Genomic DNA, 18,238 nt, shown 5'->3' with positions numbered 1-18,238 from the left:
TTCCATGCAAATGTACTCAGACACTATAAGTATGAGATCACAGGTTTTAACATGCTTGATGGATTTCAATACACTGACATTCTTACCCTTATTGAATCTCAAATTGTCCCACTTTTGGTTGGTGAGAGTCTCATCAAAGTCCATTTAACATATCTTTGATAGTTTCCCTGTTATCTGTATGTCAAAATATTCCAGGATCATCTATTATACTTCCTGTCCCAGACCTGGAATCAGTCATCTCTCTAAGAAGCCCTTCTCTTAATGGGAAAAATTATTTCAGTAGAAGGATACACAATATATTAGGTTGTTCTAGTCCTTTGTGGTGGACAGAGCTAGGTTAGGATCACTTCCTTGCACTTAGAGAATTATGAATGTAAGTGTGTACATATGTAATACAAGAGAAATCAAGGAGTCAAGAATCACTTTAAATTTTTGACCTGAGAAATGTGAAGACTGGCTTTGCCATTTGCTGAGTTGGGAGAAACTGCAGGAAAAGCAGGTTCAGAGAAGGCGATGCAAGTGTGGTTCAGACATGTTACATTTGAGATGACTACGAAACCTCCGAGCAGGGCATCAAGTAGGCAGCTGGATGTCAGGACCAGGGATTCAGCAGAGAAGTTAGACCTGGGGGTAAATCTGACTGTTGTCAGCATACAGGTGGTGGTAAAGCCATGAGACTGGGTGGGATCACCCAGAAAGTTAATTATCCGACTGTGATTCTCGTGGGATTTAGTAAAGAGAACAACAATAAGAAAGAGGAGAGGTTTAAAAAAAAGGCAAAATGAAGCATCAACATTTTCCTCCTTCTGGGAATGGTAATACATACCTGGTGAGCAACTTCTGCTCTCACTGAATTCAAGAAGTCCCGATCAGTTGGATAAAGGGCACAGGCAAACATAAAGTCCTGCCATACCTATCAAACCAATAAAAAGCAATGAAGTACTTCCAAAGGCTTTCCTACACAGAACGAAATTCTTCTTGCTGAACTTTGGGAATTATCTTTCAAGCAAATGAAAAAACAAGTTAGCCTAACGAGTGTGATCATTTGAGCACTACTGTGACTGAAGCAGAGGGAGAGGCTCTCACACAGACCTCATGACGTTCCAGAACTGCACAACACTGCGGGGGAACCCGAGAGGAGAAAACGTTCAGTAGGGAGAAAAGAAAGAGAAGGAAAGGGAATTCTAATAAGGAAACAGTGAGTGTATGGAGGGGAATGTGAAATTCGAAAATAACCCTCTCCCAGCCCCTCCTCACTGGCAATACTTTAATTTTCACTGGGAATTTGCTATTGAGAGATGGGTCAGATTGTTTATAAAAGAATTAACTTTTCATGGCCAAAACGATTACTACATGGACATTTTCGTAATGAAACCACATAAGTTTGTTCTTTCTTTCTCTCTCTCTCTTTCTCTCTCTCTCCCTTTCTTTCTTTCAAGAGACAGAGAGTGTGTGCACGAGCTGGGGGGGAGGTGCAGAGGGAGAGAGAGAACCCCAAACAGGCTCTGCACGACACAGGGCTCAGTCTCACGACCCTGAGATCACGACCTGAGCCAAAACCAAGAGTCACACATTTAACCGACTGAGACACCCAGGTGCCCCACGTAAGTTCATTTCTAGAGAGACTGTTATGATGCAGTGGTTAGGAGTACAGGTTCCAAATCAGTCGACCTGAGTCAGAACCTTGGTTCCACCACATACCCACTGTGTGGGTTTGGGCAGGTTATGTCACCTCTCCTCCACGTGTCAGTTTCCTTATTGGTAAAATGGGGATGGACAACAGCAGTAACTACTTCATAGGATGGGCATGAAGATGAAATAAAATAACAGATGCAGAACACTGAGGACAATGCCTGGTCCTCAATAAATATTATAGAATATTGTCACATTATCATGACCATCAGCATTATCAATATTATAACTACTCTTCTCTACAGAGTGCTTTATATCTTAGAACTGTAACACCAGAACTAAAAGATTATATTTCCTGTGCTTAACCCTCACCAATGCAAAACATGCTTGGAGTACTTAATAACAATACTAAGCATAACTTTTCTTCATTGAATTTTATTATTTTTCTTCTCCCTAGGTCTTGTTAGTTCTCTTTAAAGTTAAAATTTTAAAATATGTTTACGCATACCCTCATATCAAAAAAAAAATTACAAATACAGAATGTCTACCAGTTAAAAATAATTAAATAATTATGATATTCACCATCAACTATGGTTTTGGGTTTGCAAGATGCCATTTATTCCTTTGCAAAAAATGGAACATCAGTCCTGGCTCTGAGAAGAAGGAATGAGCCATAACACAGACTCCGAACCCAGGAGCTCGAAGTGAGGGTATAGTAACATATCAATCAATAAACGGCCGCCGACTACCCACCATTATTCCTAGTTCATCACAGAGTCTATAGAACTCCTCCTGCTCATATATTCCTCCTCCCCAAACCCGCAGAGTGTTCATGTTAGCATCCACCGCAGACTGCAAAAGGAGCCATAACCTATAGAAGGAATTTTAAAAACAAATGTTAATTTGAAAATCTGGGGATGTTTAAAAGAAGATTTAAAAACACATGGTGGGGGGCACCTGGGTGGCTCAGTTGGTTACGCGTCTGCCTTTGGCTCAGGTCATGACCTCAGGGTCCTGGGATTGAGTCCCAAATCGGCTCCCTGCTCAGTGGGGAGTCTGCTTCTCCCTCTGCCTGCCACTCCCCCTGCTTGTGTTCTCTCTCTGTCAAATAAATGAAGTCTTGAAAAACAAACAAACAAAAAAGACTACACATTGGTTGATAAATATGTTTCAAATCTCTGTTAGAAAAACATGTTCTAAAATTATAATGGTTTGGACATAACGTTAGGTGAAGAAAGTGAGACAAAATTATATACACATTAACTGTAACCACATAAACAAACCTACAAAAATTGAGGGTTATATCTTTTCTCTGCCTTTTAAATTCACACCGTTATTATATGGTTTTCGAAAGTAAATTTTTTTTTAATTTTATTTATTTATTTGACAGAGAGACAGCCAGCGAGAGAGGGAACACAAGCAGGGGGAGTGGGAGAGGAAGACGCAGGCTCCCAGTGGAGGAGCCTGATGTGGGGCTCAATCCCAGAACGCCAGGATCACACCCTGAGCCAAAGGCAGACGTTTAACGACTGAGCCACCCAGGCGCCCCTGAAAGTAAATTTTTTTCTTAGTTATTCTTATAGAAAAAAAATTTGTAAACCTCAGAAAGTATGAGCTAATTTTATACAGCCATTTCAAATGATAAGACAAAAATCAAAGTTTGCATATTAGTACCTAGCTTACTCTTGTCTCCTTTTTTCAATTCCTCCAGTCCAGTACAGATTTTCCTCAATTTACAATGGGATTATATCCCAAGTAGCCCACCGTAAGTTGAAGATATTGTAAGTCGAAAATGCATTTAATACACCTAACCTGCCGAACCGCCTAGCTTAGCCTCTCCCCTGACTTCGATGCGCTCAGGACACTTACACTAGCCTACAGTTAGGCAAAACCATCTAACACGTAGTCTACTTTACAATGAAGTACGGATATCTCATGTAATTGATTGACTACCATACTGAAAGTGAAACACAGAAGAGGTGTATGGGTATAGAACGGTTGTGAGTGTATCGGCTGTTGCTCGGTACGGCGTGGCTGACTGGGACGCAGCTGCTTCTGCCTCTGCCCAACATCACAACAGATCACTGTACCGCGTATCGCTGGCCCAGGAAAAGAGCAACACTCAAAATTCAAAGTATACTTTCTACTGAACGTGTATCATTTTTACACCATGGTAATGTCAGAAAAGCATGTCAAACCATCATAAGCAGGCCACCGGCTATGCTTTTTCTCTGGTAAATTAAATTTCCTTTCTGATTTTTCCCATTCCTAGTCACATCACCCACAGGAAAATCCAGAAATTTACAGCCACTCTGAGAACATCTACCCTGCACTTCCAGATCAAAGCCCAGAGAGGAACTGGCCCCACTGCACTGAACTGTCACTGCCCAAACCGGCCAGATGAGAGAAGCCAGGAGATGAAAAGGAAAAGAGGCAGCAAATTATCTGTGTCTATGTCTGCAGAATAATTTGACATTCATATGAAATCCAAGACAATATACACAGTTTAAAGTAAAAGCAAATTACTACAACTTCTGGCAAATTCTAAACACCAAATAATATACTACAATGCATATTTATACTTACGTAAATAAGTTAAACCTGTTTATTTTCTCTTCACAAAGTTTATTTTTACTATCACAAAGACAGTTTATAATCGCAATCAGGAAATATTTTCTTGTAAAGTGCTATTCTCAAAGCTTCAGATAAACACTTTAAATTTTCTTCTAGATTTAAACTGTAAAGCTTTTTTATTTTTTTTTTTTATTTTTTTTTTTTAAAGATTTTATTTTTTTATTCGACAGAGATAGAGACAGCCAGCGAGAGAGGGAACACAAGCAGGGGGAGTGGGAGAGGAAGAAGCAGGCTCATAGCAGAGGAGCCTGATGTGGGGCTCGATCCCACAACGCCGGGATCACGCCCTGAGCCGAAGGCAGACACTTAACCGCTGTGCCACCCAGGTGCCCCTAAACTGTAAAGCTTTTTTAGTTCCTTTTACTAAGGTAAAAGTAAAAGAATGTACAAATAGCTTAGAGTGAAGAAGGAAATATGGGTTTCCATTTTTTAAAAAGAATGCACAGAAATATTTAAGGTATTCTTTGAAAAATTGAAAAAAAACAAGTTTAATCATTTTTTTCAGGGACTAACTATCCAAAATGTGCATTAGTCATTTTCTTGTTCTTCCAGAGGAAATATATAATATTTTTCTAAAACTTGGATGGTTTCAGCAGTCTTAAGTCATTTAGCTGTTAAGACTATCTATAGCTCATGAAAACGGAATATATGATTAAAAATCCTTTCCATTCTAAAGTTTTCATCATCCTAGAATTCTGTCTTACCTCTCAGTTCCTTCCACTGAAACCAAAGAAAGTAAAAATGGGTAACTCTTTAGCTTTGTTGGACTGTTAATAAAAACAAGAAACAAAAAATGATAACTTACAAATCAGAGGTTACTCGATCCTGGAATGAATCTGCTGGTATCCAGTTTGAGCCTTTCAGAAATATGGGCAATCCATTAATTTTGAAGTAGAAACTCAGACCTTGAGACCCTTCAATGGGCTCTTCTATAAGTTCCACTGTCCTAAAATAAACCTATTATGAACAAAATTAAATACTGAATATCAAATTTAAAACATAAGCAAAAGAGATTTTTTTAAAGAGGAAAGCAAATTTTTGAGCAATTTACACGAACATAATTTAATGGTAATTTCCTATTTGCTATGAGGCACTTAATGTGGAAGTACACATTTCAGAAAAAAATATATAATAAATTATAGCCAGATTCTTTTAATAGATAAAAAATATAGAAACTATTAAAGAAGAAATATATTCTAGTCTTCCTCACAGAATGGGCATTTGTAATTCCATCAAAAGAAATATATTTGAAGGGTGCCTGGGTGGCTCAGTTGGTTAAACATCTGACTCTTGGTTTCAGTTCAGGTCATGATCTCAGGTTTCTGAGATCAAGCCCCAGGTCAGGCTCAGCACAGAGTCTGCTTGGGATTCTCCTTCCCTCTCCCACTGCCCCTCTCTCTCTCAAATAAATAAATAAATAAATAAATAAATAAATAATAAATCTTTTTTTTTAAAGAAATATATTTGAAGATAACATTTCGAGATTAAAACAAAAACTTATACTGTTTCACAAAAATAGGGGAGAAATCCCACCAGTTAAACTGATGCATCTTGCATAGAAAAACACACTCTCATTTCAGTGTTGTTAACATGTGCCAAAATGTGCATCTTAGAATCAAAGACATATAGCACAAGGCATTTCACAATTTAACAACTTTCCAATCTTAATAGTACATTAGTGTAAAATCATTTTGTTTAATGGGCAATTTAATCCCAACTACTCATCACATTAAACTCCATGTTTGAGCTCTAGAGATGTGAGTGGTGTTCCAACTGGAAGATGGAACAGGAGCACATACACCAATGTTATAATTGCTGGGTGAGAAGAAGCTGAGAGCTTTGTCCCTGTGACACTCTAGCCAGGTTTTCCCACAGTTAAGTGGGAGCAGCATGACTCCAGATAGAGAAGATTCATGTTCTTATCCAAATCTTCATTCCTTCCAGCCATAAACTGGCTGTTTCTCATCAAGGAATGAGGAACATGGTTCTACACCAACAAAGCCTAGCCTTGAACCAAGATTATGCTTTTTTTCTCTAATTAAAATAAATAAATGAATTAATCAACTTATTTCATGAAATAAAAGTGCCCACCATTCTTCTTTCTCACCTTGCCCTTATTACTCTGACATGACAAAAAGATATGAATTAACTTGATGAGAAGACATAGAATAAGGCTTGGGTGAGGAGGATCTTTGCAAAATGTAAAAAATGTAAAGTGATTTTCACAGATAACTTTGAAAACACCTTCGTGGGTAGATTCAAATATCTAGAACAGAAATTCTTTAAGTATGGCCAGGGACTTCAAGGAATCCCTTGGAATCCTGCAGGAGGTCCTTGTGTTCAAAACTATTTTTGTAGTAAAGCTAAAACATCATTTGACTTTTTCACTCTCACGCTCTTTTGAATGTACGGTGGAATTGTCCAGAAGCTACACGATGTGTGATAACATCAGCACCTTGCTGGCTATGGAATGCATGCTTGCCTATTCTGGTGCGTTGTACTTCTACAGTAAAGGGTTAGTGTGTAAAGAGGGTGTTTTCATAGATTAACTCAGTTTGTTCTCAACTTCTACTGTGTTCTTAGTAGTGATGTCTGGTTAATCCTGCTATAATGTCTGTAACCTCACTGTTGTTCAATAAATTCTCTTCTGAATCTCAAAGTTTCCCTTGCAACCTACACAGAAACACAAAAGGAGGGGCGCCTGGGTGGCTCAGATGGTTAGGCATCTGCCTTCGGCTCAGGTCGTGATCTCCAGATCCTGGGATCGAGCCCCGTGTTCAGCTCCCAGTTCAGCAGGGAGTCTACTTCTCTCTCTGCCTTTCCCCCTACTTGTGCTCTCTGTCCTCTCTCAAATGAATAAATAAAATCTTTATAAAAAAAAAAGAGACATGAAAAGATTAGGTACATTTTGTTAACTTGTTTCACAATGGTATTTTTAAGTTTTCAAATGAAAACAAATTTTAATTTTAATTGAAACTCATTTTACAGTTCAATATTTTATTTTATTCTAAAAAATTATTTATAATATGCTTTTTCTTAAGGATGAGTTGCAACTAGAAGGCTAACATTTTCAACCTACAACTATACTGTCTCCATCTAAAAAATGCTGGGAAAAAATGAAATTGACATATCAGAGTTTTTTTCTTTCTTTTTTTTTTTTTAAGTAGTCTCCACACCCAACGTGGAGCCCAATGCAGGGCTTGAACGCACAACCCTGAGATCAATAGTTAAGCGGACATCAAGAGTTGAATGCTTAACTGACTGAGGCATCCAGGTGCTGGACATTATCAGAGTTTCTGACTCATGGAAGGGAAGAACCTACACCAAAGAAACAGGGTAAAATTACAAATAAGAAATGAAATTATGATGAAATCCGTATTTTCCTCAACTTTATAACTGTTATAATTTATCTTACTGTGTCTTCTGCAATGTAACATTTTAAAAACAATATTTATGTTGTCATTTTGAGACCAATCATTTTAAGTACAAAGAAAAAAGAATTGAAGATTTTAAACTTAGACAAGATAAGCTCTTTAAAAGGCACACTGTTTATCATGCTGTAATATATTATTTTATATTATATTATAATGCTTTCAAACTAGAAATGAAAAAGCCACTGGAGCATCGTACAGAACTGGTTATCATGTTACGCAGCTGGAGAAGCATAAGCATTTTTTTTTTTTATGTTCGGTTAGCCAACATATAGTAAGTACATCATTAGTTTTTGATGTAGTGTTCAACGATTCATTATGAAAAGCACACGTATTAGCTGAGAGAGTTTTACAGTTGACACTGCTGAATGCCTACTGGATAAAAAGTCAGAAAATGAAATCACAGCGCTGTCACTTTGCAATGATCCAGTAAGTCATCCAATTAAAGATTTAGCTGCAGCAGGATACTGAGCTGATCTCTCATCTGAAGTATCACAGTTTGCCTGAGAAATGGATCAATCTCCAGAATGATGGACTTGCTGTTTGCTTATATTTGTCTGTTCATCAGCACAATGAATCATCAAAGATCTCTTTTATGTGACTCTTTGGCAACAAAATACAAGAGATGCTGAACTATTCAAAGTATTGAATAGTTCCTTTGAATCTCCAGGTTAGCAACAACTGTGCTAACATTGGCCCTGATGTTACAGAGGCAGTGGTGGCTAACACTCCTGGTGCCTCGGCAAAAATCGAGGCAGTCGATCCGAATGATCTGCGCTGTGTTGTCACCGTATCCTTCACCTTCACGCATCAGCGGGGGGAAAAAACGTCAGTTTCACTTAAGAATGTCCTTGATATCTAACCTTGAGTAGACATTATTATAATAGTTTGTGTGATGAAATGATAGAACGGGAAAAATGGATAAAGTCCCACACAATGGATTTCTTGAGGAAAAGCATCTGGGCCACTGCTTGAGTTGTAAACGGAATTAGTCATCTGGTTCTTGAAACTTCATTTTAACTGGAAAGAACTGCCAGAAAAACTATGGTTATTCAGACTTGGCTATTTGGCAGACATTTTCTTGGAAATGAATGAAGTGAGCCTAGTCACTTCCAGGAATGTAAGTAAAAGTACTGTGGACAAGGATTAAACTCAAATTTACAGGTAAAAATTAGGATTTAGGAAAACTTGTATCCACTACCATGAGCTTGAGCGCTTCCTAATACTTAAAAGACTTTTCAGATAACGACAGTGTGATATTAACAGATGTGAATGTGATATTATATAATGGAATGTTTCAGTGTTTGGAAACTTTTAGAAATTTCAAGACACCAATATTTTTCAAATAACCAATGCATTATATTATGATATCACATACAAATAAAAGACCCATTAAGAATGAGTAAATCATAGTAATAAAAGGTACAGCGTAGAGCACACACTCAGCGTTGCTGTAATAACATTGTATGGCGACAGGTGGGAGCAGCACTTGCGGTGGGCATAGCATAAGGTACAGAGTTGTCAAATCACTATGCTGTACATCTGAAACTAATGAAACATTGTCAACTGTGTCTCAATAAAAAAAATAATAATTTAAAAGATCCACTAAAGATCTTTTAGATCTTAAGACATGCCAATAGATTTTAATGTGAAAGAGTACAAACAGTTCATTAAAATGGCTTCAGATTCCACACTGCAACTGACCTTTAAGAAACTACCACTATTTAAGTTCTTGTGTGGTACCAAAGAATAGCCTCGATTATTTGAAAAGGCTATTAAAGTACTTCTCTTTTCCAACTACATATCTATGTAAGATCATTTTTTCTTCATATGATTCAATGAAAACAACATGTTGCAAAGCAGACTGAATGCAGACGAGAATGCAGAAGCAGACGAGAATCCAGCTGTCTTTCATTAAGCAACACATTAAAGAGATTTGCAAACATGTAAAACAATGTCATTATTCTCACTACATTTTCTGTTTTGTAAATATATCTATTCTTGGGGCGCCTGGGTGGCGCAGTCGTTAGCGTCTGCCTTCGGCTCAGGGCGTGATCCCAGCGTTCTGGGATCGAGCCCCACATCAGGCTCCTCCATTGGGGAGCCTGCTTCTTCCTCTCCCACTCCCCCTGCTTGTGTTCCCTCTCTCGCTGGCTGTCTCTGTCAAATAAATATATATATGCATGTATACATATATATATATATATTCTTCATAAAATAACTCATATAGTAACATGTCATGGATTTGGTACTGTGATTTTTAATGAGTAAATATTTAGTCCTCAGTTTTAAAATTTACTCACACAAACAAAGGTACACTGGGGTTCTCAATCATTTTTATGAATGTAAAGTCACTGTAAGTCCAAAAAGTATGATCATCACTAATCTAGAAAATAGAACTCATCTATTTCTTTAGACCGGTTAATGCTACAAATAATATTAACAATAAAACTCATCTTTCCCAATTTTTTCTTTTCTGTTCAAATTTTCTTGTGAAAAGACCACTATCCCCATCTTCCACTCTTGAAATAACAATTTTACGGCCCAGGTCAAAGTAAACCCTAAAGCACCTGACAGTCCTCAGAGGTGAAGCAGGAATTACTAGCCAGCTTTCCCTCTGGACATTCTTTGACAGGTTAAAGGCTGGGGGGTCTATGATTAGTGGCAGTAATTCTCCATGTCCTCTGGGAGTCCTGATAGGTAACAAAAAAGCCTTCTTCTACAACAGGCATTTTACTTCAGAGGAAATAATAGGCTTTGAAAGAGGTTTTTTGAAAAGACCCCTGAGTAACACATATTTACATCCGGAGTGAATTATAAGATCAAAGCTATTTTAAACAGCCCAACAAAATAAATTATTGTCTAAAAGTAGAAAAAAATACCTAAGAACCTAATTGTGTAAGCCAAGCAGTTTGAATTTAAAATTTTTTAAATTTCCAAACTTGTCTATAAATTGTTGAAGATCCTATTAGCAACTCAGTTGGTAAGTTTTTAATTAGCTTCATGATTACATTTTTTAAATCGAAGGATTAACTTTCGAAGTACAGAATAGCTGAACACATTTTTTAGACGAGAGTTAGGAATATCTTAACTAAAGGACTGAAGAGGTGTGTGACTGATAATACTGTACTCAGATTTCTTTCTCTGGCAGACCAGATGATGATATAATGAATCACAGATTCATAAACTGCGTATCACTTCTCAGCTGTTTGTAATCAAATACTAACAAAGCTGTCATAGTTGGGGCGCCTGGGTGGCTCAGTTGGTTGAGCGTCTGACTCTTGGTTTCAGTTCAGGTTATGACCTCAGGGTGGTGAGATCGAGCCCCTGGTCAGTCAGTCAGGCTTTGTGCTCAGTGGGGACTCTGCATCTCCCCTTCACCCTCTCCCTCTGCCCTGCTCATGCTCTCTCTCTCAAATAAGTAAATAAATCTTCAAAAAAAAAAAAAAGCTGTCATAGTATCACTAGATACTGGTAATTTTCTTCTTAAAAAGAAAAAAAAACCTTATTTCCAAATATTGACAAATGTAACCTGAAATATTTTTCAAATAATTTTCATGGATTTCCAAAATACACCTAAAATCATTTCACCTACATTATGTATTTTTAGAGACAAGCAAACACATTTCTGTCTGCTCTGAAGTGCTTTAACATGCAGAAGCACTGAACATGGGCTGGATTTCCACAAAGAGCTGTCCTCACGCAGGCCTGTGCAGGATGACACAGGAGAGCCTCTCTGTGGAGCCCTAGAAATGTGCAGGGAGCACAACCAGAAGTTAGCAGACTCAAGTCACCCCAGCAGTTACCTGGAGTCTTTGCAGCCAGAGGTGTATTCAGTGTATCTGACAGAATAGACAGAATCACTTTTCAACAACCTTCCTCTTCTCTATGACAAAATTATTTTCAGTAATAATAATGAAATGAAATAAAATGAATAGTGATAATACCAAGAAAAGAAACACAGTCACTTTCCTTTATTTAGCTTTATATGAACAATCATATCATTTTTAAGTAAGAAAGAGTAGAAAAAAATACATTAGAGTAGAAAAAAAGGAAAACTAATGGATTTATGTATTTAATTATATTAATGGTTTTGAAAAAAGCAAATAACATTTCCATATATTGGTTCATTATGGAAATGAATAATATTTGTTATTTGGAGCCTTAACTTCTAACAACTTCAAGAACTTTGTCAAAATTGATCTTCCTTGTACAGAGAATATCGCCATTGTCAATCTATCCTTGCATAGTGACAGAGGAACACCTTTTATTAATTTTAACTTAGAAATGCTTTTTTCAAACGAAGCCCAAAATATTTAAGTATTTTGGGAAAGTATTAGACACAAAGGTAAGTCTGATAGAGATTCGTAAAAATCCCATTTCTCATTAAATTCCAAAAAATGCAGTAGTATCCATGCCTTTGTTTCTTTGAGAACCACTCAAAGTGTTTACAAATGCCTCTGGGGTAAAAAATATCCACTTCTCAAGTATCCCTTCTGAAAGTAGCAAAATTAGAGAAAATGGCTAACTGATGGTGAACACAGACATTATTTGGCTCATTGCTTTAGAACAAGCATCCAGCTCTTGGTGAAAATGACTGGGGTATTCAACACTGCTGTTTTGATTTCTCTGGGCCATGTGAGATTAGCATCTTTTATCATTCCTGTGGACACTCTTCTTCAAAATTTGATTCTTTTTTTCTATGTAAATGTTCATTTCCTTACATTTTGTTGTTGCACAGTAAATAGCCTTCACCCAAATTTCTGTGTGTTTATCTTCAAAGAAAAGTTTGAAAGCTTGGTATTTCACTATATATTGTTCAAGGCAGATTCTGGCTATTTGAGAATAAGTTTGTATCTGATTAACCTCAACTAAAATTCTACACCAGGAAAAAAAAAAAAGATAATTCAAAAGAGAAAAACTGGAGTACAAAGGACAAAATCTGAGCTGACTCTCATGCATCCACATTCCTTCGGATCACAAAGTACTTCAAAGTGGAGATTAGCTTTTCAAAATTTACTGCGTCCTCGCCTCATAACGAGCATTCCTTCTTGTCTAGGAAAGACTTTCTGTAGCTTTTTCCAACAATGAGGTGAGATTTAAAAGAATGAATAAAATTTTTCCGAAGTTCCAGAAAACATCACACATGAAGAAGTGTTTCCCAAAAAGAAAATTCCACAAGGTTCAAAGAATGATTTCCAGAAGACACAAATAAAATTTGAGATTAATCTCTTTGATTTCTGTATGAACTCTACCGTGAATATTGGCCACATATGTAGCACTCTCCTTTCGCTGACCACAACAGAGGTTTATGAAACAAGCATCCAGTTGTTTCAGGGTATCCTCTGTGAGTTCAGCTGCAGTCTTTCCAGAAACATAAGAATGACTTCTTTATATCAACTCTTACTACCTTTTATAATGACAAATCTAACTTGAACATTTGATCTCTATGAAGCATCTGAAGTGCTATCAAAAACAATTCCAAGGTATTTTTTTTATATCTGCCACCATTAAAGCATACATTGATGTCATGTTTCACTTTCATTCTTTATTTAGTTTTAGTTTTAAAACAATTAACAATTCCCACAACTACATGGTTAACTAATCTTTGACAAAGCAGTAAAGAATATCCAATGGAAAAAAGACAGTCTCTTCAACAAATGGTGTTGGGAAAATTGAACGGCCACATGCAGAAGAATGAAACTGGACCACTTCCCTACATCATACACAAAAATAAATTCAAAATGGATGAAAGACCTAAATGTGAGACAGGAAACCATAAAAATCCTAGAGGAGAACACAGGCAGCAACCTCTCTGACTTCAGCCATAGCAATTTCTTATTAGACATGTTGCTGGGGGCAAGGGAAACAAAAGCAAAAATTAACTACTGGGACTTCATCAAGATAAAAAGCTTCTGCACAGCAAAGGAAACAGTCAACAAAACTAAAAGGCAACCTATGGAATGGGAGAAGATATTTGCAAATGACACATCTGATAAAGGGTTAGTATCCAAAATCTATAAAGAACATCTCAAACTCAACATCCAAAAAACAAATAATCCAGTTAAGAAACAGACAGAAGAGGGGTGCCTGGGTGGCTCAGTCATTAAGTGTCTGCCTTTGGCTCAGGGCGTGATCCCAGAGTCCTGGGATTGAGCCCCACATCGGGCTCCCTGCTCTGCTGGGAGCCTCTTCTCCCTCTCCCACTCCCCCTGCTTGTGTTCCCTCTCTCAATGGCTGTCTCTCTCTGTGTCAAATAAGTAAATAAAATCTTAAAAAAAAAAATGGACAGAAGACATAAATAGATGTTTTTCCAAAGAAGACATCCAGGCGGCCAACAGACACAGAGAAGATGCTCAACATCACTGGGCATCAGGAAAATACAAATCAAAACAACAATGAGATACCACCTCACATCTGTCAGAACAGCTAAAAAGAACAACTCAGGAACCAACAGGTGTTGGCGATGATGTGGGGAAAGGGGAACCCTCTTACACTGTGGGTGGGAATGCAAACTGGGGCAGCCACTCTGGAAAACAGTATGGAGGTTCTCAGAAAGTTAAAAATAGAACTACCCTACAATCCAGCAATTGTACTACTAGGTATTTACCCAAAGGATAAAAAAATGCAGATTTGAAGGGGCATGTGCACCCCAATGTTTATAGCACTATAAACAATAACCAAATTATGGAAAGAGCCCAAGTGTTCATTGACTGATGAACAGATAAACAAGATGTGGTGTGTATATATATATATATATATATACACATATATATATATACACACACAATGGAAAACTACTTAGCCATCAAAAAGAATGAAATCTTGGGGCACCTGGGTGGCTCAGTCGGCTGAGTGTCCAACTCCTATCTTCAGCTCAGGTCATGATCTCAGGGTCGTGGGATCGAGCCCCATGTTGGGCTCTGCACCCTCCTTCTCTCCCTCCCCTCTACCCCTCCCCCTGCTTGCATGCTCTGTCTCTCTCTCTCTCTAAAATAAATAAATAAATCTTTAAAAAAAAAGATAAAAGGAAAATTTACTGAGATACAGTGTCTCTCAAAATTCATGTCACTTAGAAAGTCAGAATGTGACGTTACCTGGAAATAGGGTCCTTACAATGTAATTAATTATTAAAACGAGGTTTGACTGGATTAGGATGGGCCCTAATCCAAAGGCTGGCATCCTTATAAGAAAAGCAGAGACACACATGGAGAGAGAGGCAGAGATTGGAGTAACCCATCTCTAAGCCAAGAAATGCCAAGGATTAGCCACAACCCAACCAGCAGAGGCTGGAAGAGGCAAGGAAGGATCCACCCTGGAGCCTTCAGAAGGAACATGGCCTGCCAACACCTTGATTTTGGACTTTGAGCCTCCAGGACTATGAGAAAGTAAATTCTTTCTGTTCTAAGCTACTCCATTACTTATGGCTGCCCTAAGAAACCTGGGACACACAGAGGGAGACATACTTCACAATCTCTGTGAACTCTCAGTATTGATCAGAAGTACAGAGTGTTCAGAAATACACCTTGATTATTCTGAATTCCATATCTTTTGGCTATGTACTTTTAAGGTCTTTAAAGAGCCAAGAGCAGCACTTAGAAAGAAAAAGAAAGAAAATCTCACTGGCATTGTGCTCTCTTTCTGCCCTGTAGATACCGCAAAGATAAAACTGGGAACTTAAGAAATAAAGAACAAAGCAAAATTTGAAAAAAGAAAAAAAGAACAAATCTCCATTATTGTTCTAATTGTAATAGCTAGGGGCAATTTTTTACCTCTTCTGGCTTAGGGACTGTGCGATATAATTTCTAATTGTGGAATACAAATTATTACATTATTTTGTCTATTTCCCTACAATAATTTAATTAGAGAATCTTGATGCTAAGTCAAATACAAACAACTACCTTCTGTTGCTTTTAGCAAGATTTACCTTACATAGGGAATACATGGGAGGGTCTTACAAAATAAGCTGTGCTAAAGAGAAATATCAACTAATTGATTTCCTATTTTTCTAGAAAGGTAAACTATAATAGTCCTTCAAGCATACTTATTATATGTCTTTGACACGTATTAGGTAGGAATTCAGTATAATCAATTAGTAGGATAAAAATACTCAATTAACCTGGGCAGAAGATGGCAAAACAATGATTAGGAAGATTTTTTTATCCCTTTTACCCAGAGTAGCCTCTCCCACTACACTTATACACAAAACTTCCTTTTTAAAAGAAAGCTGACTCTACAGGACTTGCATTCTAGGGTCCCTGCGAAATGACCTGTTGGACAGAATTTATAATATCCCAATGCCTATCTTTTATTTTTTCTATTTATTTTTAAATTTCCTATATTTTCTTCATATGACCTCCCTTCAACTTTCAGTATGTGCCTCAAAGATTTCTTTCAACAATAAAAAAAATCTTTCAGTCATCAAGATATTCTTCCCTGTTCACAAAGAAATGTAGTCAGCCCTTCCCCCTCCTACTAGACCCGGTACATCTCTGCTGCATGGGCTGCATCCAAAATTTGTAACTTCCCTGAGGCCTTTTGTCTGAGTTAACTGTGCTGCTGTCTTGAGGCATAGTAAACAAAAAATAAAAATGCGTGTGTCTGGGACGCCTGGGTGGCTCCGTCAGTTAAGCATCTGCCTTCAGCTCAGGTCATGATCTCAGGGTCCTGGGATCGAGTCCCGCATCGGGCTCCTTGCTCAATAGGGAGCCTGCTTCTCCCTCTGCCTGCTGCTGCCCCGCTTGTGGCCACGCTCTCTCAAATAAATAGATAAAATATTTTTTAAAAATGCATATGTCTAATATGAACATATGGAAGAGCGGCATGAAAGATATAAAACTGAAGCAAGATGTATTTCAATAAGATAGTTTAAAAATAGGAACAGTTTTACATAGAGCAAGCCCAAGATAACAACAGAACCATCAGGATACGAGAGCAACTGAGGTGAGATAAGGAGGTGCCCAGGACGAGAACCAGAGTCCTGCCACAATAGCTAGTGCAGGGGACATGTGAGCGTGTGGAGTGAAAGTGAAATACAAGCACTCTGGAAGGCAGGTTAGCACGCTCTCTCAAAGCTGACCTACACGTGCCCTACAATCCAGTGATTCCGTCCCAGCAGAAATGCTGAGCTCCGACTTATCATCAAGAATGTTCATAGTAGCATTACTCGGAATGGCCAAAACTGGAAACTTCCCGGGGCGCCTGGGTGGCGCAGTTGTTAAGCATCTGCCTTCCGCTCAGGGCGTGATCCCGGCGTTCTGGGATTGAGCCCCACATCAGGCTTCTCTGCTGGGAGCCTGCTTCTTCCTCTCCCACTCCCCCTGCTTGTGTTCCCTCTCTCACTGGCTGTCTCTATCTCTGTCAAATAAATAAATAAAATCTTAAAAAAAAAAAAAACCTGGAAACTACCTAAATTTCAACAGCAGAATGTATAATACATTGAAATATCACACAACAATATAAATAAACAAACTACGCCTATATATGACCACATATTGAAATGCCACAAATATCATGTTGAGACAAGTTAACCGGACACAAAAGAATACAGGCCATGTGGTTCCACGTACATAAAGGTTGAAGGCAGGCAAAAGTAAGCAATAGTGTTAGAAGGCGGGAGAGTGGATCCCTGGGCAGGAGGGAGGCGCAGTGATTGGGGGAGGCTCACAAAGGGCAGGGGGAGCTTCTGAGGTGCTAGCAATGCTCTATTTCTCAATCAGGATGACTGTTACATAAACGTCCTTTTTCTAATCATTCATTAAGCATTTCACATATGTTCTGTGTATTTTGCTGTATATGTGTTATACTTCACAATAAACAGAAAATAAAAAGAAATTCTAATCTGACAACATGGATGGACCTAGAGGGTATTATGTTAATGGAAATAAATCAGACAGAGAAAGACAAATACCATATGATTTCACTTACGTGTGGTATCTAAAAACCAAACAGACAAATACACAAACAAGAGCAGAAACAGACCCAATTTCTGTTTCAACAAATTGATGGTTGACAGACAGGAAGGGGTGTGAGGATGGGTAAAATGGGTGAAGAGGAGTGGGAGGTATAGGCTTTCCATTATGGAATAAATAAGTCACGGACATAAAAGGCACAGCAAAGGGAGTATAGTGAATGGTATTGTAATAGTGTCGTATGGTGGCAGGAGGCAGCCACACTCGTGAGCACGGCATATTAAACAGAGTTGTCCAATCACTATGTTGTACACCTGAAACTAATGTAACATTGTGTGTCAACTACACTTCAATTTAAAAAGAGAAAAGAAATCCCAATCTGACACGTTTACACCAAAGAAATAAGACTGAGAGACTCCTGCCAAGACACAGATAAGAATGGCAAATAGTCAAATTCCGTGCTTGCTAAAGCACTGGCAAGTCTGAAACCATCTGAAAACATGAAGCAATGTAGGGCTGGCAAGATACTGGATTCCCTGTAAGAACCGTCCTGGAAACACAGGTGAATCAGGTATTATCTCTCACTTACAAAATGTGAAATTAGGGGCGCCTGGGTGGCACAGCGGTTGC

At 38.1% G+C, this 18,238-nt stretch overlaps 1 protein-coding gene across 5 annotated transcripts in view; it reads right to left on the bottom strand.

The window, feature by feature from the left end:
• The window catches only part of MANBA (mannosidase beta), a 112,940-nt gene that overhangs the window by 41,546 nt on the left and 53,156 nt on the right, over positions 1-18,238 (bottom strand). For all 5 annotated transcript variants that reach the window (XM_002916498.4, XM_034671444.1, XM_019796686.2 and 2 more), the window contains 3 exons: positions 5,072-5,223; positions 2,386-2,503; positions 827-913 (listed from right to left, as the gene is read on the bottom strand). In XM_002916498.4, coding sequence (XP_002916544.1) covers positions 827-913; positions 2,386-2,503; positions 5,072-5,223 — 357 coding nt within the window. The remainder of the gene's footprint in view (positions 1-826; positions 914-2,385; positions 2,504-5,071; positions 5,224-18,238) is intronic.

This window comes from Ailuropoda melanoleuca, chromosome 11 (genome assembly GCF_002007445.2).
Source record: "Ailuropoda melanoleuca isolate Jingjing chromosome 11, ASM200744v2, whole genome shotgun sequence".
Taxonomy (NCBI): domain Eukaryota; kingdom Metazoa; phylum Chordata; class Mammalia; order Carnivora; family Ursidae; genus Ailuropoda; species Ailuropoda melanoleuca.
This window is presented reverse-complemented; position numbering and strand designations above follow the sequence as displayed.